The sequence below is a fragment of the Watersipora subatra genome, chromosome 11, assembly GCF_963576615.1.
Source record: "Watersipora subatra chromosome 11, tzWatSuba1.1, whole genome shotgun sequence".
Taxonomy (NCBI): Eukaryota; Metazoa; Bryozoa; class Gymnolaemata; order Cheilostomatida; family Watersiporidae; genus Watersipora; species Watersipora subatra.
The window spans coordinates 37,691,190-37,714,361 of NC_088718.1; the positions used below are offsets into that span (position 1 = coordinate 37,691,190).

At 35.6% G+C, this 23,172-nt stretch overlaps 1 protein-coding gene across 7 annotated transcripts in view; it reads left to right on the forward strand.

Annotated features, from left to right (window-relative positions):
• Positions 1 to 22,155, forward strand: part of LOC137408225 (vesicle-associated membrane protein 3-like) — a 28,266-nt gene extending 6,111 nt beyond the window's left edge. The window contains exons 2-10 of one of the 7 annotated variants that reach the window (XM_068094647.1): positions 3,228 to 3,260; positions 4,840 to 4,933; positions 7,226 to 7,304; positions 7,954 to 8,033; positions 10,210 to 10,261; positions 11,409 to 11,424; positions 14,960 to 15,038; positions 18,356 to 18,370; positions 21,578 to 22,155. In XM_068094647.1, the coding sequence (XP_067950748.1) occupies positions 3,228 to 3,260; positions 4,840 to 4,933; positions 7,226 to 7,304; positions 7,954 to 8,033; positions 10,210 to 10,261; positions 11,409 to 11,424; positions 14,960 to 15,038; positions 18,356 to 18,370; positions 21,578 to 21,649 (520 nt within the window). In that variant the 3' untranslated portion in view covers positions 21,650 to 22,155. Of the gene's footprint in view, positions 1 to 3,227; positions 3,261 to 4,839; positions 4,934 to 7,225; positions 7,305 to 7,953; positions 8,034 to 10,209; positions 10,262 to 10,640; positions 10,693 to 11,408; positions 11,425 to 14,959; positions 15,039 to 18,355; positions 18,371 to 21,577 lie in introns of all 7 variants that reach the window. The other 6 variants (XM_068094648.1, XM_068094651.1, XM_068094650.1 and 3 more) reach the window with 6 other exon arrangements.
• Positions 22,156 to 23,172: the final 1,017 nt, after the last annotated feature.

Below are 23,172 nucleotides of genomic sequence, written 5' to 3' on the forward strand. Positions count from 1 at the left end.
TTCTTTTTTCTTTCAAAAGCAGACAATTTCTTTGAAATGATTTTAATGTTGCACTTTGCTGTTATCATTCATCGAAATTATAAAGATGTATTTGGTGTAGAAACTCTTTAACGATCGTAGTTGATGCAGACATAGTTGAAATAAAGAGTCTGTAATAACTATTATAGTTTGTAAAAACTCTAGTTTGTAGAGAGAGGTAGTTGATATAGTGCTTGTATGTCCTCTGTTTGTAGAGAGAGATAGTTGATATAGTGCTTGTATGTCCTCTGTTTGTAGAGAGAGATAGTTGATATAGTGCTTGTATGTCCTCTAGTTTATAGAGAGAGATAGTTGATATAGTGCTTGTATGTCCTCTGTTTGTAGAGAGAGATAGTTGATATAGTGCTTGTATGTCCTCTGTTTGTAGAGAGAGATAGTTGATATAGTGCTTGTATGTCCTCTAGTTTATAGAGAGAGATAGTTGATATAGTGCTTGTATGTCCTCTGTTTGTAGAGAGAGATAGTTGATATAGTGCTTGTATGTCCTCTAGTTTATAGAGAGAGATAGTTGATATAGTGCTTGTATGTCCTCTAGTTTATAGAGAGAGATAGTTGATATAGTGCTTGTATGTCCTCTAGTTTAGAGAGAGAGATAGTTGATATAGTGCTTGTATGTCCTCTGTTTGTAGAGAGAGATAGTTGATATAGTGCTTGTATGTCCTCTGTTTGTAGAGAGAGATAGTTGATATAGTGCTTGTATGTCCTCTAGTTTATAGAGAGAGATAGTTGATATAGTGCTTGTATGTCCTCTGTTTGTAGAGAGAGATAGTTGATATAGTGCTTGTATGTCCTCTGTTTGTAGAGAGAGATAGTTGATATAGTGCTTGTATGTCCTCTAGTTTGTAGAGAGAGATAGTTGATATAGTGCTTGTATGTCCACTAGTTTATAGAGAGAGATAGTTGATATAGTGCTTGTATGTCCTCTGTTTGTAGAGAGAGATAGTTGATATAGTGCTTGTATGTCCTCTGTTTGTAGAGAGAGATAGTTGATATAGTGCTTGTATGTCCTCTAGTTTGTAGAGAGAGATAGTTGATATAGTGCTTGTATGTCCTCTGTTTGTAGAGAGAGATAGTTGATATAGTGCTTGTATGTCCTCTGTTTGTAGAGAGAGATAGTTGATATAGTGCTTGTATGTCCTCTAGTTTATAGAGAGAGATAGTTGATATAGTGCTTGTATGTCCTCTGTTTGTAGAGAGAGATAGTTGATATAGTGCTTGTATGTCCTCTAGTTTGTAGAGAGAGATAGTTGATATAGTGCTTGTATGTCCTCTAGTTTATAGAGAGAGATAGTTGATATAGTGCTTGTATGTCCTCTAGTTTAGAGAGAGAGATAGTTGATATAGTGCTTGTATGTCCTCTAGTTTATAGAGAGAGATAGTTGATATAGTGCTTGTATGTCCTCTGTTTGTAGAGAGAGATAGTTGATATAGTGCTTGTATGTCCTCTAGTTTGTAGAGAGAGATAGTTGATATAGTGCTTGTATGTCCTCTAGTTTATAGAGAGAGATAGTTGATATAGTGCTTGTATGTCCTCTAGTTTATAGAGAGAGATAGTTGATATAGTGCTTGTATGTCCTCTAGTTTGTAGAGAGAGATAGTTGATATAGTGCTTGTATGTCCTCTAGTTTGTAGAGAGAGATAGTTGATATAGTGCTTGTATGTCCTCTAGTTTATAGAGAGAGATAGTTGATATAGTGCTTGTGTGTCCACTAGTTTATAGAGAGAGATAGTTGATATAGTGCTTGTATGTCCTCTGTTTGTAGAGAGAGATAGTTGATATAGTGCTTGTATGTCCTCTGTTTGTAGAGAGAGATAGTTGATATAGTGCTTGTATGTCCTCTGTTTGTAGAGAGAGATAGTTGATATAGTGCTTGTATGTCCTCTAGTTTATAGAGAGAGATAGTTGATATAGTGCTTGTATGTCCTCTGTTTGTAGAGAGAGATAGTTGATATAGTGCTTGTATGTCCTCTAGTTTGTAGAGAGAGATAGTTGATATAGTGCTTGTATGTCCTCTAGTTTATAGAGAGAGATAGTTGATATAGTGCTTGTATGTCCTCTAGTTTAGAGAGAGAGATAGTTGATATAGTGCTTGTATGTCCTCTAGTTTATAGAGAGAGATAGTTGATATAGTGCTTGTATGTCCTCTGTTTGTAGAGAGAGATAGTTGATATAGTGCTTGTATGTCCTCTAGTTTGTAGAGAGAGATAGTTGATATAGTGCTTGTATGTCCTCTAGTTTATAGAGAGATAGTTGATATAGTGCTTGTATGTCCTCTAGTTTATAGAGAGAGATAGTTGATATAGTGCTTGTATGTCCTCTAGTTTGTAGAGAGAGATAGTTGATATAGTGCTTGTATGTCCTCTAGTTTGTAGAGAGAGATAGTTGATATAGTGCTTGTATGTCCTCTAGTTTATAGAGAGAGATAGTTGATATAGTGCTTGTGTGTCCACTAGTTTATAGAGAGAGATAGTTGATATAGTGCTTGTATGTCCTCTGTTTGTAGAGAGAGATAGTTGATATAGTGCTTGTATGTCCTCTAGTTTATAGAGAGAGATAGTTGATATAGTGCTTGTGTGTCCACTAGTTTATAGAGAGAGATAGTTGATATAGTGCTTGTATGTCCACTAGTTTATAGAGAGAGATAGTTGCTGTAGTGCTTGCATGTCCTCTAGTTTAGAGAGAGAGATAGTTGCTGTAGTGCTTGTATGTCTTCTAGTTTATAGAGAGAGATAGTTGATATAGGGTCTTTAAGTCATCTAGTTTATAGAGAGCTATAGTTGATATAGAGAATCTGTAAGTACTCTAGTTTATAGAGAGATACATATGGTTGATATAGAGAGTCTGTAAGTACTCTAGTTTATAGAGAGATACATATAGTTGATATGGAGAGTCTGTAGATATTCCAGTTTATTGACAGATCTATATAGTTGAAATAGAGAATCCGTATGTCCTCTAGTTTATAGAGCGATTTAGTTGATACGGAGAGTCTGTAAGTACTATAGTGTAAAGAGAAATTTAGTTGATAAAGAGAGTCTTTTGTACTCTAGTCTGTGTAAATATGAACCTTCATTTAGTATTTGGGGAAAAGTATTTCACTTTTTTTGCTATATTCCTTGTACTAATATTGATATCACTAGGAAGAAATCGTTTTCTGTTTTTGTGCACGCATATCACCTGGTAATTTTAGGGCAGATGCAGAGCAAGGACACGGAGCTGATGGGTTAGCTTGTGTGTTGTATTTAGCCTGGGGTGCCTAGTTTCAGTAGCCCTTCCTTTACCTGACCTTCACTTGCCATTTATTTTTCTAATGCTTGGTGTTATTAGGGTTATATTATTTGCTTTTTAATTTGCAATCACCTTTACTGCCTCCTATCCTTTTGCTTATTTACTTTTGGTAGGGGTTACAGTGTACAAAATGTCTTACGTAAAGGTATGATCACACATCCCAAAAATTTTGCATGTTATGGCCGAAACCACAAAAAACACGAAAATATTTGGCTGAAACTCACATAATTATCAAAGCTGTGCATGCACACTGAAATCGTCGACGAAACGCTTTTAATTGGCTAAACAAATTGTTAGTGAGCGCAGTTTTCGCAATTGGTATAGTTCGAGACGCATATAATTCAACATAGGGGATATGGTGCAACTGATTAGATTGCGCTAGATATAGCACCTCTTTTTAATCAGTAGCATTGTATTTACTATGTTGAATTGCTTTGGTTTTTTTCTCGTGTGTAAAAGTATGTGTCTTGGACTCTACCATATGCGAAATCTGCTAAAATCTGCGCTCAGCCAATTAAAAGCGTTTCGTCGACATTTTTAGTGCGCGTGCACAGCTTTGATGATTCCGTAAGTTGCGGCCGAATAATTTTGTGTTTTTCATGTATATTTTGTAATTTTGACCGAAACTTCTGAAGATTTCGGCACTTCCAGCAGTACCTTTAGACATTTGTCAATGTTCAGACATCATGCTTTACCTTTAGTCACGAAACTGTAAAATAGAATGTTTCTTTTGGAATTCACTAAGCGTTGGTACAAAGGTTGATTGGTTTCTAAATACATATTTTGGGGTCAAAGGTCATACCAGCAGTTGTCTTCTTTTGCTAGCTCTTACTAGACACTTCTAGCTCCTCCGCACTCTATTCTAGCAGCTTATTTGCTTGTTTTTTTCATTTCATCAGTGTCAGTCAAATTTTATTTGACTTTAAAGTCTCAATTATAGTAAAACTGGTTTGTGAAATAAACTGGACCCTTTTGTTGGAAAACTAAGATTCTCATTTACAACATTGCTTCTCGTGAATTTAGTCAATAACCATAAATTATATATCACACCCCATATATTTTTCTTTTTTCAGGTCATGTACAATAAATGACTTGGCATAAGCAAAAAATGTATGAGATGTGATCATATCTGTACAGATTGTTATCTTCACCCATTAAAAAAATTAGATATTCAGAATTTAGCCTACGTAATCATTCAAAATCATAATTTTACAGCTGGTTGTTTGTATATTTAAATTCAGTACAATATATAGATTAATTTAATATATAATTTATGGCTATTTTCCAAATTCACGATGAGTAACAATGTTATAATTGAGAATTTTAATTTTTCAGCAAACGAGTCCAATTTATTCGTACACCACGGTATGTTACTTAGCAACTCGTAGTGGTCTATTTTCTGTTTTTTTTTATACTTTTTTGCTATAGCTTCTAATTTGAAGGGTTTGTGTCAGCCATTTATGTTTTCTGCCAAGGTTGAATTCATAGCGATTAGTCGTAAATGTTTTAAACAGGTCCGGAGTGCCCCCTCCTCAGCCAGACCCAAAGGCGATGCAGCAGCAGGCAGCCGGGAAGAGGCTGCAGCAGACGCAGGCTCAAGTCAATGAGGTATGCGATCAATAGAGCATCATAAAACCTAAGTTCAAGCATTCTATTGGTCGTTGGACATCTTTAGTTGACATCTTCTATTGGCTGCTGACATTTTTGTTTTTATTAGCGTGCATTTTCATGCAGCTGGTCTTTTGTACAGAAGAACTTTTCATTAAATTAGTTTTCTTTGCACCTGCTTCACAGAGTTTTTGACATATTCAAGATTTGCCTTGCATACAGGTGCACATGTAAACAGCATGGCTACACCAGGTTGTATACACACACCATGACATTATCAAAGTTCACAAACATTAGCAATGTTTAAGAAATTTACATGAAACAAAGGAGACCTAAAAGTTCACTATGATTCAGAGATTCCTGCCTCCATTTTAAATTTCTAACTTTCTATAAAAAAGATTGCGCGTCGGCAAAACCGTGGGGTGATGGTGCATCTACCAAGATAATGATTATTGGTCAACAGATGGTCACAGTATGACCACCAAGCTATAATAGTTCATAGATCAAATATGCGTTGTAGATTTTATCATATTTTAGTTAGGAAACCAAGAATAACATCTGTGATAATTCAATTAGTAAGAGTTATTGTGAGCACTAGATTGACTGCATATATTGATCAAAGCAACTCTTTGACGAACCTAGAGGTACGGCCGCACGTGTTAATTTTTTCGTTGGTTTTGACCGAAATCACGAAATGAGCGAAAAACACAAAATTATTTTGTCAAAATTCACAGAATTGTCAGAGCTGTGCATGCACACCAAAATCGTCGACGAAACGTTTTTAATTGGCTAAACAAATTATTAGCGATCACGATTCTAGCAGCTTTCGCAATTTATAATGTCTGAAGCACATAACGCGACATGCAAGAAAAATACTAACGCAATTCGCCATTGTAAATACGATGCAATTGACTTGATTGCGCTAAATATGACAGCTATCTACAACGGAACTTTTGCTGTTTAATAAAATATGTTTTTATTAAAAAAGAAACGATTCGTAGCCATAGTGCCCGGACGATAAAAAACCAACAATAGCGCAATCTAAGCAGTACATCGTATGTACTATGTTGATTTGCACTGGTACTTTTAATGTGTGTCGTAATGCGTGTCCTGTACTATACCAATTGCAAAAGCTGCTTAAGTCGCGCTCGTTAATAATTTGTTTAGCCATTTAAAAACGTTTTGTTGACGATTTCAGTGTGCATGTGCAGCTCCGACAGTTCTGTAAATTTTGGCCGAATAATTCGGTGTTTTTCGTTCATTTCGTGATTTCGGTCGGAACCAACGAAAAAAATCGGCACGTGTGGCCGTACCTTTATTCAAAGTGCATTGAAGGGTTTATTTTCACTTGCTGAGTCACCACTGAGTGAATTAGTATTTATATAATATGTAAGAGCAAAGATCTCAAATTGACATGATATTTTGCAAACAAAAGTAGATAGCTATGATGTACGTATTTGCCGACAATTAGATGGTATAGCCAAGAATTGTGGGAAAAGCTAACTTTACTGCTTAAAGTTTCATTGTGGAATACAGACACGTTGAATTATATATTCTCATCGAGTAAAGCAATAAAACAAAACCATCAATAAAACATTGACAGTTTAAAGGTAAAACCTATTGAATTGAACTTTATATTCTCATCTAGTAAAACAATTACTAAAAAAGCACACCGTTAAAAACCATTGAAGGCTCCATATGCATAATAACTTGGCTAATTGAGGTGCAGAGTCCAGTTGGTAGGCAGTGATCAGGGTATGACTTACATGGATGAATAATCACTGTAATTTAAAGGAAAAAGAAAAAAAAATCATAAAAAGGTCCTTGGTAAAGCTACTTTTTGTTTTTCCAAAAGAATGGTTGTAATTCTGGCAGAACTTATTCAAAGTCAGTTTAAATGCTTGTTATATTCTCACTCTGCGGTCATATTGTGCACTTCACTAGTCAATCTGAGCTATAGATTGCATGCGCACCGCGCCATATCATTGTCCGTATACTGCTTACTGCATTATTTGATTGGCTGTACACTTCGCACCGTGCCATCTGATTGGCTGTACTTTGTGCACTGCGAAATATGATTAGTCGTTCACTGCGCTTAGCGCCATACGATTGGCTTTACACTGCCCACCATGCCATATCATTAGCTGTACACCTGCTACCAGGCCATCTGATTGGCTGTGTACTGCCTACTAAGTACCAGGCCATCTGATTGGCTGTATGCTGTGCACTGCACTATCTGATTGGCTCTACATTGCACATTGCGTCCTCTGATTGGCTGTACACCGCCTACAGGTTGTGGACATAATGAGGGTCAATGTGGACAAGGTTCTTGAGAGAGACCAAAAGTTGTCTGAGCTTGACCAAAGGGCAGGTAAGTAAATTGAGCTACCCTCTTTTTTCTGTTTGTTTCAGAATGTGCTGATACTGCAATGGCTTACAGTTTCAAAGAATGTGACATACACGTCTATCTAATGTTACCCTTAGAGTTCATTTTACATGCGCAAGTGTGGATTACACTTTTGCTGAGTTGGCTTGGTAATGCAGTGTGCGCATGAGTGTGTTCTATGTCATCAATTAGTAAAAATAGATAACATTAAGCAAAAAATAAATACAGTTACAATATTACTTAAATGACAAAAAGTTAAAGCTTTATTTTTTACGTAAGCAAGATTGATGAGGCTGACACGCACTGTAGCTAGTCAAGGCCTTGGACACACAGAAGTTGGCATAACTTGGCAATAAAGACAACATCCACCATCTCATTAAAATTAGAAAAGCGGGCTGGTCTTGGTAAATTTAGGTTTAGCAAGTGACTTTTGACATCGCTTTTAAAGTTGGAAAGTATTGAAAATCTACGTAAGTTCCTAATGCCTCAGTTACATACTTTAGCAATCTGTTTATTTGAGCATTTATCTTTGCCAAAATTTTATACATACATGTATACACAAAATGTATATGGTATTTCCTTTAGATCTATTTATAATAAATAGAAATTTAATAAATAAATTCTGCCTTTCTAGATCACCTTCAGGCAGGTGCTTCTCAGTTTGAAGCCAGCGCTGGCAAACTGAAGCGTAAGTTCTGGTGGAAGAATTGCAAGGTACGTCTCCAGATGCCTCTATTTTAGTTACTCTTTCAAATTTTTAGATAAAATTTGAGTTGCGTCCATATAGTCTATGCTTGCTATGTAGGTATTATAGATTATATTGTATGCCATTACAATCTTAAACTATCACTATGTTTCTATGATACGGGTGCTGCGCATTTGGAGTTGTGCACACGTTGAGTTACTGTGTGATAAGTTTTTCAACGGACATTCGCAGGTTGTGGAATAATGCAGACGTTTTGTTAAAAAAATGCGGAATTCTACGCTAGAGGTCATAGAGTCGCATTTCAAACTGTTCAAATCAAAATAAGAACGACTGAACTGTGGAAAATGTTTAAAATGGAATAGCTTGCATGGCATTTTACTGCATGAAACATTTGGTAAAAATTTGCCAGTAACAAAACTAGCTTTACTTCCGCATTTTCTCCGTTTCCATCTTGCGGCTGAGACAAAGGTGATGATTAGCCACGTCATGTAAACATAGTGACTGAACATGTCAGTCAGCAAACTTTGAACGGAATTGTGAGCTATGCAATATTATAATTATTATAATGCAATATAATTAATTATATGCAATATTATAATTAATTTATCATAATTAGAACTAATAAAACGGAGGTGTAGATGTTATCATATTATGTTGTGTATTATTGCTGTCTTCATTTTATGAAATGTGTAGTAAACATGCCAGCATTTTTTCTGGAATCACGCAATTTTAAAATGTGTCGGAGGATTTCCATTTCAGAAAGTCGATGGTTGCTATTAATACTGTGTGATTCAGACATTAAGCTAGAGAACGGTATTTGAGTATAGTATCGACCATCCTAGCCTTTAGTCACTCGTTATGAGTAGGTAACTTCAGTGATGTTGCCGCACTACTCATGTGTTTTTCAAACTCACTGGCTAAAGGATAGTTTGTGACATATGCAATACCTTTGAATATGTGACAAACTTATCCATCCCTTTGCATGCTTGAGGCTGGTCGGCATGGCAACAGCTGGCATTAACAAGCCGCCAGTTGTTCTAGGGATGGCCGTTAGCTATATGAGCAAAAGGAGAAGAGCTCAAGTTATTTATATTGTTTAAAACTGATGCATTCGTCAATGATTTCTAGGCTGTAGGTCTTTTTTCATCTGTTTATAAATAATCAGAAATACTGTCATTAAAAAGCAGATTTTTCTTGCTGTGTATGTGAAGTTGCAGCGTAAACGAATGATCACAGGCTAACTAATTTGATAAAACAACACTTTGTAGAACAAATGATCACAGGCTAACTAATTTGATAAAACAACACCTTGTAGAACGAATGATCACAGGCTAACTAATTTGATAAAACAACACCTTGTAGAACAAATGATCACAGGCTAACTAATTTAATGAAACAACACTTTGTAGGAACTATTGAGAAAAGCTACTCTATTTTTAACTAGTCCTAAATAATTGTTATGCAATCAAGGAGCAAAGAGTAGATTAGCTCGAGTTCTTTACATTTCACATGACAACTGAAATATCGGATCGTTTGCTAGCTGTTGAGTAAGCAATTATTTATAGTTGTAGTTTCTTGTTCTTGTTATTGCAAGAGGCGGGCATTACGGCTTTGGTTATGGTATTTTACTAGTTTGTGACACCGTAATGCTTGTGGCCCATATACCAACCTATTCAAAAGTAAAGTAATTCATTAAGTAGCTATTTACTAATAATTATTATAACTGTTTCTGTAACTGCCTGGTGTCTCCTAGTCAGTAGTGTGTGACACGATGCTTTAGTCAGTAAAGGAGGACGTCCAAGTACTGTAGCTGTACTCTGCGTTCTTCCATGACATAATGTGGGATGGGTTAAAAATATACACTTAGTTGTATTTCTCAAAGTTTCTGTAGTTTCTCAAAAGACATATATCTGGTTTTGTGTTTTTTTGATCGACTTAGCCTGTGATCATTCGTTTGAGCTGAAACTTTACAACCATAGCGAGTAGGATCTTCTCTAACAATGCTATTTAATATATAAACAGATCAACTATGGCATAAAACCTTTAATTGCTTGCAGAGCGCACCATTCACTATGTAACTCTGACAAGGTTGTAACTTGCAGAGCTATTTATCTAATGCCTGTAATTGCTATAGTTGTCGCTATATTTTATGTCACAACTTTAGCTATCTTATCCCTTATGCAGATGATGATAATACTAGGGGTGGTTATAGCCCTAGTTCTTGTAGTTCTCGGAGGTGAGTCACTGCCTCGTAAGCTTGTCCACGACTCATATTGGTACTCAGGCTAGTACTGCGCATAGACTGAGTCACCAAATGAGTTGCGGGCTCACAGTGTCGTCCTATGCATCAGAATAGTGGCGTTGTTTCACATATTGAACAGACAACTCCAAAATCACATTTGATGCTCAGGATTGCTCTATCAGTGTTGTTTCTTCAGCACATTATAAGTTGCCTGTAGTGTTTTACACCATTCTAGGACCATATTATTTGCCTACGTAGTTGGTAAACCCCCTTTCTAGCTCGTCCTATTCGTTGTAGTAAACCGTTGGTAGTTTCATGTCACCGCTCTATGTTGTTGCTTGTATCTATGATTTTACTATCTCTTCTGCTTTAGATGTGGCTCATCATTATAGCCATCATACTCGCCATCATTATTATTATTGTCGGTAAGTGAATCCCTCTTGGCCAGGATACACCGTACGCTGCTTTAAACATGTCAAAGCGTGTCTTCTCTGTCTTCAGTTCTCGCATTGAGTCAGGCATATCGATATTCTAAAGGAAGATTGATAGAAATTGTAAAATGTGTTTAAAGCAGCATATGCGGATCATTGTACTCCTCATCACTTCCTGTGTGTCAGCGCAGTCCATTATTGGTTACTGCTAGCGGCATATCCTTCCTCTCGTTTGATTTCACGGAATTTCTCATTTTTGTCAAGTTGGTACCAAGTGCATTTCATCAGTGGAATAAATTGAAAGGTTTGTCGAGGAAAATACAGAGACATGTTTTGGCATGGGCGCACATAATAAACTTGGTTAAGTCAATTTTTATTGCATCTTATCGAAAACTTAAATTCTTAGCTTGTTAGGTGTGCAGTTTTCCAATTTGTAGCGCGTCTAACAATGTCCTACGCTACACACAAACTGTTGGTGTTTGAGGGGTGCGAGACGAATTGATTGATATTTTGCCTTAAAGGACCGCTTCCTCCTTATGATCTGGTTGAATGAATCGCTTAAGCCAATAGCTAACAGGTTAAAAGCTCCAGTGATTCATTCGATCATATGATAATGATTCATATCAGAGTTGTCTCCTTTTTGGCAGTTTCATGGGGCGACAACTCTAACTAAAATTGTTCATTTATTTCTCATTGACTTTCTTTTGCAGTTTGGATAGCCCAGAAGTACGTGGTGATGTTATCATTGTGTAGTCTTAGTTCCATAACACGTTTTTAAGTTGGCTCAATTATCAGTTTGTTTCAACTCATACTCCATAGACATAGACATAGATTGCTCTAACTTGCAAGAATATTTTTGGCACAATTATTTGTTTAAAGCTTCCTGTCTTTAGCAAAGCTTTAATTAGCATTGAGTTTTATCAAACTGACTTTCATCACGTTGTCTGAAATTTCATCAAAACCCTCTAATGAGCGAATGTTGTTGATTGCTAATCTTTACAACAGAAATTGTAGTTTCGTTTATCCTGAGTAAATTTTTAGCTGTAAAAAGTCAATATTGCATGGTCAATTGTAAGAAACCCACATGCTTTTTTGCAAACAAAAGCACATGTTCACTTTAAGCAACTGCATATGGCCAATTGTAACCCACTACGCGCTTTCACTTGCAAACAAATGCACATGATATCATGTAAACAAAGGCGCATGGTTTAAGTAAACAATTGCACATGGTCACTTTTAGTCTGATACTTTGTCATTTGTAAACAAATGCTCACTGTCACTTATAAACAATTGCACATGGTCACTTTTAGTCCGATACTTTGTCATTTGTAAATAAATGCGCACTGTCACTTATAAACAATTGCACATGGTCACCTGTAAGCAATTGCGCATGGTCACTTTTCGTGTGACAATTTGTCACCTGTAAACAATGCACATGGTTACCTGTAAACAAACGCGCATGGTCACTTTTAGCTCGTTATTTTGTCATTTGTAAACAAATGCTCCGTGATCACTTGTAAACAAATACACACACTCACTTATGAGTGAATGGACATAGCTACATGTGTATATATCCGTAAACTAACTCCTTGAGTGTTATTGTCACCTTAATATAATTACTTTTTCTCTTACAGGACTGGCTAGTAAGTCGACACGTTATATCAGTATAGCTGTTGTTTCTCACAGTTACATTTTATCATTTGCATCACATTTATATCTAACCGTAAATGGTTTTATGTGTGTTTTGCCCACTTTGATAAACGGTACTCCGAGAAGAGATAAGCAGTACATTGTTAGCTAGTGTATTCATACTAGTCCAACATCTAACACTGGTTTACTCACCTGCAGTCATAAAATGAATCAGATTCGGACCAGCTCTACGATCTCTTTGTTTTGACGAGAATCCTGTTTTATTAAATATGACCGACTGATCATTTGAGAGCAAAAATTATCTTTTATCTTTCTTTTTTTCGTGACGCCATTCTATCATTGTCGGCCATCTTTGTAGACAACTTTTATCGTTAAAAACACAAAGCTTCTGCCATGAATTTTTTAAAACGATGCTTTTGTTTGCAGTTTTTTATTATAGTATCAAAACAACATCAAAATATACTATTAAATAAGAGAATGACGATCGTTTTCTACAAATATGGCGGCTTTTTCATGACGAGCGCGTGTGCAAACGGCTTGATGACGTAAAAAAATGACGGATTGTTATGGCTACACAAGCTTCAAGTAGATTTTATGCTCGCCATAGAGCTAATCTACAGTCTGTATTCGCGCATTGCTTTCGTTTTATTTGGCGTATATTTTAAGGTTTTAACACTGGCGCACGATGATCATGTAGTTGACCATGTAGATCTTAACTGTAATACGAATGGAGTCTGTCTGTTTGTTCTCAACTAGGGTTAGAAGTTAGGATAAAATGTTGAATTGTATGGGACTCAAATTCGTGACATTCAGCATAGGAGACCAACAATCTATAATCTCCGCTAATCGACTGCCTCACAATACTTCCGAATAATTGTGCAAATACTTATTTCTTGCGCCTTTATCACAGTAAAAGCGAGCAGAAATGACTTTTCAATTGCTTTTTATAAAAAACACCAGGAATGTGCAATTGCAAGACTTGTTCATGGTATTTTGACGCATCCGATGATACAAATCAGTGGCTTTTTGTTGGACTAGTATGATCAATGATTTGCAGTATCTCTTGATGTCAAGTGCTCCATAAGTCTGTGAAGTTTTAATTAGAAGTAACGTAGTAGAAGCCAGGGCAAGTTGCATTCATGCTCTGTGAGAATCGTCTTAATTTGATTTTGTGAAAATTCTCAAAATTTAAGTTATGGTTGCCGAGCTTTTTAATTTTAATGGAACAAGCGGCATATTTGATATCAGTGTTCACATCACTTCTAATTTGACAGTAGTAGGCATGTGGTTTGAAATAAGATGAGTCAGCTCATTGTGAATGCAAGAAGTAGCATGGAAATATATGTTTCGAATAAAGTAATTTGAACCTCTTTTCAAAAAGATTGTTTATTTCCACTTATAATGCTGTTCAAGGGCTACACTTATATAGGTCTTACAGTCTAAAGCTGTAGTCATTGAAACCGTAAGTAAATACACCATTTATAAAAAGTTTAGATTGATTGAAACTTTGAAAAAAATTGGTAATTTGAACATCATTAACATGTATCTACATCTATAAATACATGAAAACATCGGAATAAATCATATTCATATCATATTCATTGCAAGTGTAACACCGAACACCTGTGACATGTAGTGTTAAACTAATAGCTCATGTAGTGTGAATGCAACTATGGAGCAGCCCGTATTTTTGCACTATGTTAGATTTTAGTCTAAATGCTTGGTGTCTCATGATTACGCTGTTAACTAGGCTGTCCGATTATTTTGTAGTTTCTTTTCATAATAAGATGAAGTATCTCTCGTTGTTACAAACATTTTCAGTGGATGTTTTCATCAACGTACCTTGTAATCAGCGCTGGCAGTTTCTTCTTGTGTTGTTGAATTATTTTAATGTTTTGACTTGATTCATTGCACGACTCGGTTCAACTTACTTTGCTTATAAAATACTAAAACATCTTGTGCCCTAAATGTGAGGCTTAGTTGCGTCTGCATACGCGCTGTCGTTCTATCTCAGCCTTGCTGTCAGTTATAAATCTCATTGTGTTTTAATCAGTCTCAATATAGATTAAATTTTTTTCTGGAAGAAAGAAAATTCAAAAAATTTTTATGGTTAACATTTTAAATGCTTATAGATGAACATCATGGTCACCAAAAAATATGAGCTCATTTGTGTATTGCAGCTTTTTGCAAAGAGAGAACGGACTCCTTGGATTTAGTCCAAAAATTTTGCGAATACTATTTTAAAAATAAAATTACCAGATTTGTGATAGTCGTTTCTGTTGTGAAAACATCCGTTGAGAGATTTTAGCAGTCAGATAACGCCTGATGCTGCCTTTATAGAGGCTGCATTGGCCATCTTAGTGGGTTTGGGAGCCAAAAATGTTGTATGATGTCACATCATGTATTTAAAATATTAACTCAAGCATGTGATATTGCTAAAGTATTCTGCTGATGTTAGACATAAATTCTGTCTAAGATTGATGATTTTCCATCAACATATCTATTGGCTGCCATACCTTTTAACCCGGTGTAGCCTTTTATATACAGTCTGTCGCACCGTCTTTTACCAACTAGCGCTAAACAGACTAGCAATATGCTGCTTCTTTTTCAGTTTGGGTGGTGGTCAAAACGAAGCAACAACAGTCGGACCTAACTACTACCCTCAGCCCAACAACCCCTATTACCCCCCGGTAAGTCTTCGAGCCATTCAGCCAACCCTAGAAACAAAAGAATTTAGGGTTGCGCCCCTCCATCCAATGATTCATTAGTCATGAATGGTGGTGCCATACATGTCTGCATGTACACTGCAGCAATCTTTCGCTACTTTACGACTCACCTTTCCTGGTTCTAGTACTTCGCGGTTGAAAATGCTCATGAAAAAAATAAGAAACAAAAAAATTAATAAAAAAAATGGAAATACATAAATATACATACATAAAACACATTTACAAACATGTGACTTGCTTCTCACAACGAACCCAGTTAATCACAAGTATGAATATTCAGACCAGATGAAGTTAAAACTATGCCTGTACTACATAAGTGCATTCTCTGGCTTAAAATACTAGGACTGAAGTTGAAATATAAATTGAAATTCAATCAAGATAACTTCAATTTATCTATTTATTATATAGGAAATAAATAGAATGTGTTTAAAAAGCAGTTCAAATGTTCTGGTGTTAATATCTGGCTCATATATATAGTTTAAAAAGTTACATCATTTCCATTTCGAAGATTTTCACTTATCGCTGGGGATGCCGGTCCTTGTTAACCTTCAAAAGCGAGTGAAAATTGTATTAGTATTTACTAAATACCATATCAGTCAATCATGAGAAAGTTTAATTACTCTCAGGAATGTGCTGGAAATGTGTACTCTGCAGAAATGAGGAGAGGATTTAAGAGGTTTTGTTGTATTATGCAAAAACAATTACTCTGATTTTAGTTTGAATAAAGCTCACACCTAGTTAACGTTTCTTGGAGTCAGTTTTGTACACAGTAGACACTCAATTTATATGTATATATATTTATATATATATATATATATACAATAGGCGCTCCTACAATGTAAATAATCCATTCCAGGAATGATTACATTATGGGGATTTTATGTTACACGAACAGTGATTACATGTAAATTGCCTAATCCATTCCAAGACATTTCCAAACTCACCCTTTTGGCCATACAAAAATAAACTAGACGCGACTTTTTAATTTGCTGCCTGTACCATAACTGCAGCATTATTGGTTTGCATCGACAACCTTGTTTTATGGTTCATGGTTGCGGTAATTTTACATGTACAATAAGTTAAGTACATTTTAGACATCATTTACAATGATCTGTTTATTTTTTCTAGACAGCAAAGTTTATTCTGCAAATGAAAACTAATATCAACTGTTTTATACGTCTACAATAAAGCAAAACAATATAATATTTTTACCTTAAAAACGCGGTACTAGTTGTTCGTCGTCTATTTGTATCAAGGGTCAAGGTTAAGATAAAATATATCTTTCGATGATACTCTACCTCGTGACATTTAGATTGGTAGACCGATGCTGTAACACTTGCACCAATCGATCGTCTTTAAGTATTTCTGAACAATTGCATGGTTACTTATTCTCTCTCTTTTGTCAACCCGTCGGACTATCTATTACACTAATGGGATGGCTGTAATAACACAAAAAAATCAAATGAAAAAGCAATCATTACAACATATTAGCTCAGCTACTAATAGAATTACAATCAAATTTAAAAACCTCTGCGCAGTATGAACCCTTGTTATAGTTTTATATGAGTCAAGCACACACTAAAGACGAATTTTTAGGTGCTTGATTTGATTGGTTCATTTGATATTTGAATAATAAATAGCAAATGTTTCTTCATTTTGCTAGACAATGATTTTGCAATCTTCACTATAGTACAAGCTTTGTCTGTCTGTCTGTCCGTAGCTACAGTTAAAGGTTGTTAAAAAAAAAGATTGCATCGTGCACGGTTCGAACTCGCTATGTTCATCTTGGTAGACAGACACTATCATCTGTACCAATCCACCGCCTTCTCTAATTTCCAAATAACTGTGCAGATAGATGTTACACCTGACGATCTCTCACGGTGCACAGGACCGCCTGTATGCTAGTCTTCAATAAAACGCATCATCTATATATAATTGCACTGATCAAAAAATACTGTCAGTATATATATATAGTATAAATATCTCAGTATAAATATTCTACTAGTCATATTAGAATAACGGAACTTTTTAAATAGCAAACAGCTGAATCATTAGAAGTTGATCAATTGTACGAATAACCAAAAGATTGTTGAAGACTTCACAAACCTTCTGTAGCAGTCACTTTTGTGAAATTGTGCAACTACTTGGTTAAAATAGCATTATTTCAACGACAACATGTCAGCTGCTCATATTGAGATAACCTTGACCTTTTAATTAAACTAATATTACTCTCTATTAAAGTACGTTAGACCTTTGGAATGGAGGCTACGATCAGTCCATCAGTTGGCAGCTAAAAAGTCACTCATATTGCGAATTCAAATTTCATTTTTATTCAGGGTTTATTTAGTAAATGGTGTGAAGAAAAGCGTTTTATTTTGGTGTCGCAACTACAGAAACTTCATATAGCAAATGTTGACAGTTTCCTGTAATTGCGTACATAGAATATACTTCCCATGCTCTTATGTTTGACTATAGTAATCCTTCGCTACTTCATGGTTCAACTTTTGCGGCTTCAGTAGATCGAGAGGTAATAATTATTCATTAGAAGTTGAAGAAAATAAATCAAAACAGGATAAAAAAACTAAAATACATGAAACTATAAATCTTTCTTTTTTTCTGGCCCAGTGAGATCCCTCAGTGGGAGAGATCATTTCTCTTAAACACCTCAACCCTAAAATTCATCTATTGAACCTAATAAAAGGCCTAGGTTTATATTTCTTCAGAGGTCTTCATTTTCAACAAAGCTTTTACTTGACAATTTAGTGACAATCATATGAAGACGTCATTGCATATATATTTGTATTGAGTAATTTGTCCAGAGTGCAAAAAAAACAAGATGGCTGCCATGCTTCCATGGCGACATAGCAATATGGTGGCGCGCTATCACTCTAGGGGAAGATAACTCTATGATCGAACCTACGAAAACAAACAACACGCTTACAATTTTGTGAGCTTAGATTCTATTTTACAGATTTTTACTTTTCGCTGGTTTGTCGGACCTGTTAAACTGGGAAATGAAATATTACTGTATTACATTATCACGTTTCTTGTTTAAACATTTTCTAGTAAAACTAGTGAAAAAATAGCATCAATATTGTTGCTCAAAGTCATCAAAGCTTACAGTATTTGATATTACATTCATCGTAATTAAATTTTCTTGGTCTGTTTTCGTTCCCATATAACTTCATCTGATGGTAGCATGTCTTGTCAAAGCATTTCATCCGTTTGTTTTGTGAATTCATTCGTGTAGCATCTTAAAATGTCTGATGTTTGTATGGCAGCACCGTAGCTACCACGTACGTTTGACCTTCGATGTGCTCAGTCGGTTCAGGGTGTCTGTCTCTAACGAGTAGCAGTATCTACTAATCCATGTGGCTTGTTGGTTGCTTGTCTCGCAGTGGTTGGGTTATCTAAGTGTTTGTGTCTGGTGTGAAGGCCTGGTTACATGTATCAATGAAATGCATAGCCAACGTGTAATGTAGATATTTGCTGTGGCTGCAAACTCCGACACTACTAAATGATGCGTCGTCGTGTTGACAAGTAGATTGAGGAGTGGAGAATCGGCCTCCGTCGAGCAAAGGTCGTGATGTTCATGTTGAATCTTTTTATTGTTGGTTATTTTAATAACCATTATTGAAGTAGGCCTATCGTCAGTATTTTCATTATCTGATATTAGTCATCGACAAATTGTGATATAAGTAATATTTTTGTTGCTGTATTGTTGCTCAAATAAAAAACTTGTACAAAAATTAGATTTTAACTCGTTTAATCATTATAATAAGATTCGTTGTGTCCGTCCTTCTGTCCATCCATCTGTCCGTCCAAAGCCAAGCCTAGAGGTTTGGAAAAAACAACGCTTCACATGGTTATCAAACTCGTATATTTTGCTTAGCAGCCAGGCACACAACTACCTGCACCCCTCGACCACCTTGCTGCCCGGTAGAATAATTTTATTGGTTTTATATACAGTTCCAAATTACCTTCACGGCTTTCAAACATCTGTTACAGTAGAATATATTCGTTCATTAATAAATAATTGTTTCTGTGAATTGTAAAGAAAGTCAGCTTGAGTTGGAAATCTTTACCATAGCAAGAACTGTGTCTGTCCGAACCAGCGCTTGAAGGTTAGAAAAAGAAGATGCCTTTTAAGGGATTCAAACTCACTGCTTGAACCTTGGTAAACCTGAACTTTACCAACTGCACCACTTGACATGATTGAAAAATGCTGTAACTGTGCACAGTTATTGCCACGGGTATTGGTGAATATACATGTAATAGGACTAGCGGAATGTCCGGCATTGCACGGGTATTATAAAACAATGGCAGGTAATGTAGCGGCCTGCCATTTGCCATTTACCTGGCACATTACCAATGGCTAATTTGAGTAAGCTAGTTTTCTTCATCTCTTACTAATGATAGCCCTAAGAGCAAGCATAAAAGTACGTAGAGAGCAGTAACGGAGAGCAGTAGCGTAATTTCAAACAGATGGCGACATATATCGCCCAATGAATCCATCAATCTCGCGTAGCGTAATTGGTAAGAGAGTTGCCCTGCGAACGAGAGGTTTCGAGCTAAATCTTCTGGAATACGGATTCTTTATTTCAATATTTTAATAGCTATAGCTGGACAAACCAAAGTACAAAATAACGAACACATTTTTAGATTTATATATATATAGATTAAAATTATATTCGTTATGTTTCAAGCATCACATATACATCAGTTTTATCTCTACTAAAATTGACCTGTGTTCATTTTGATACACGGCCGAGATAGATACGTGAAGGGTGCATTTCTTTGGTATGTGGAGTCAGCTTTCAATTTGGGGTCCAGTTCAGGCTTGTTCCTACATGTGCTGACTCGACCTGGTGTCTCAGACAGTCACTCTTGCAGTCCCAAGCGGTTGCTAGAGATTCCATGTCCGCAACAATTGTAGTGGTTACCTTCGCATGCTTGTTTAATATACTGATTAACGTTTGTTAGGTTCGGAGATACTTTATGATCAGATTGTCTCACAATTAATCAGGTTGTTTGCTAATCCGGATATTGTACTAACTAAAAAATAGTCTGAGTTATATCGCACTGGTAAAACATTACGATTTATAGCATGGAAGACAACAACCAATATTTAAGCGTTGGAAGGTAATGAATACTATAGGTGAACATAACAATCAGACGCTGCACCCTTTTAGAATTCATGAAACTCTTTTGACTGTCAAGTACACCGAGGATAACTGATGGTAAGGCCATGGAGCTTATTAGTTCGCTGCATTCTCGGTTTGATCGATTTGCGAGGCGGGTTCTTAATGCTTGCACTCTTGCTGCTTATGTATGAATCGCTTCAATTTTACCGCTGCAACTGAACGTTTCAATCGCGGTCAAGTTTTATCAATTTTAATCATAAAACATCCTTCCAGTCAGATCACCTCAAACATCAAAAACAATTGCAAAGTGATAGAAAAATGCTGATACTTTTTGATAAAATCTACACAAAAAACTCGTCCAAGTTCATCTTTAATTCATAAACGACCAATGTATGTACCGTGGAAGATGGCATTAAATTTTATGCGCTTAATTCGTCCAATTAAATGATCTTTTAAACTAGAGCATTCTCTAGTGCGTTGACTCTCCTTGAGAATGTTCCTACTCGCAAATTTTCATCTAGCTTTCGGTCTATTTTGCGCTTGTGTGTCTGGGTCATGGATAGCAACGAGCAGTGTGTATCTGACTTTGTTTCCTTCGCATATTGCTATCAGGTATGGTCGAAAATACCAGGCTTGAGTGTAATAAAAATTAGAATACCAGAAAACTTCCAAATGAGATGTTGTTTGATTTGTTGAGTTGTTTGCTCTTTCAAATAGTCAATTTTAACTAGCTTACTAACAATTGTCTCAAGTTTTGATTGTAATTAATGGCACATCAAATATCAAGATATTTGTCTATAAATTCATTTGTAATCAACTTTTCCGATGATCGTTATCCTTCAAGTTAACCTATTTCCATAAAAACATCACCTTTGAATCATGCATCCCTTTGGTTAGCAATTCTGTTTAAAAAACTAGTTCATGGACTTTTATGTTATTCTAAGAGATGTGTAGAATGTTTTTTATAATGGTTATCTTTCAAGTGACCATATTTTCATAAAAAACTATTTTCAAATCATGCAACCCTTTGAGTAAAAATTCTGTTAAAAGAATTTTAATTTAATCTGTAATTTTTGGATCTTTGCAATATTGTAAGAGATTTTTGGAATGTTATTGTTATAATGGTTTATTTTTCAAGTGACCTATTTTCATTAAAAAGTGCTTTTGAATTATGCATCTCATTGGGTAGAAATTCCGTTTTGAAAAACTAATTTATAGATTTTTGTAATGTTGTAAGAAGCTTGTGAATCACCATACCACCAGCTAAACACTTGTGTTGTATATTACATTGCTGTATATTGTTATATATTATGTTATATATAACATATTACATATAAAATATTACATTGAATGTTACAGCAGCCCAACGGTGGGTCGATAGCTCCTGACGACGGAGGTGCTGCAATACCACCAGGTTCCGCTGCGAGTTAACAGCTAGCTAAAGTATAATGCACCTCGACACATCTTTACTGGCTACCTAAACCCACTCATCTCTCTCCTCACTTTCAAACTTAAATCTTTCCATTTTGAAAAAATACAGCCGTACATGTCTCGACATAAAATAACACTTACCGTGAATTGACTTTTGGTTTAGTGGATGTATTTTAGATTTCTTCATGCATATTGTTATGTCTATATATCTATATATATATTCCCTGTATATCTGCAATAGGGTTGAGCAGGTGTTCGTCTGCATGACTAAAACACAGACATCTTTAGCACTAATAGTTTCATGGCATTTTATATATATGTTGGTATTTTTATGTTTATGTGTTGTCAAATTATCTATTCTAAAAAGTCTTCAATTGCATTCTCACTCTTGGTTCCAGCAAGTCTTGGCTGCATAAGGTACGATTGTATGATAAGTGTCAATATCACTATAGTCTTTGATTTAGCATATATGTTTACTAGAATAAATATTTATGTTACAATTGTCACTAAGGCTAACAGGTATTCTACAAAGGAATGCGCATTAGATGTGTCATGGTTTTCTTATTCTTATGCGCAAGACAAAATCTAGGAGTCGCTTAGATGCTTTTGGCCACTTGCTAAATTTTGTCGCGGGTAGCGTAATTTCACATAATTTTATTTAACCTTACTGAAAACTTATAAAAACTATTAAAGCGGAGAAACAAATACCATCATTCATGAAGGGGACAATATCAGGGCCTTTGATTAGTTCTATGAAACATTAATCGGTCAGTTTAATTATTTGGAGATACGCTTCGGCACAGTTCTATTGTGAAAGAAGATTATTCAGATGAACTGCATATTTGGTTCTTTTCAATGAGCTAATCAAACACATTGCAGAAAGTGGGACATGATATCAGAAATAATTAAGTATAATTTACCTCTATTGGACACAACTATACGACATGCCTAACTTAGATGTCTATGGTGCTCAAGACTGATCATGAAGCGAACTCAATCACACTTAGCAACTATCGCTAGGGCATTTGCTGCACTTCACTATGAATCAAACATACCAGAGCCAATCGCGTCGATCTGCCGAGCAGCAGCTGTCAAAACTAAATCTTTTCAAAATGGCAAATAGCAAAATAAAACTGCCTGCCAAGTAAGTGCAACTTAGTTATGCAGATCATCATTACAATATATTGCTCATATTATCTTCTGTCTAGACACTACTGCTTAGCACCTGGTGACCCTGTTAATGGAATGTTGACAAAAGGACAATATTAGAACTAAAATACTTTTGCTGTTGGCAATTAGACAATAATACTTTGATTAGTGATTGTAGGAAGCACTTCCCAACCTTTCCAATGTCACTTGATGGTCCAAATCAGGTATATTGATAGAGATTGTTATTTGTTCAGAGAAGTATTCTTTAGGAATGAGGGACTAGCTTCTCACAAAAATTTAAAGTTTGATCATTTTATGGGTATGCAGACGAATATCAACATATAAAGTTACTTTGTTCCAATATTTACATTGTA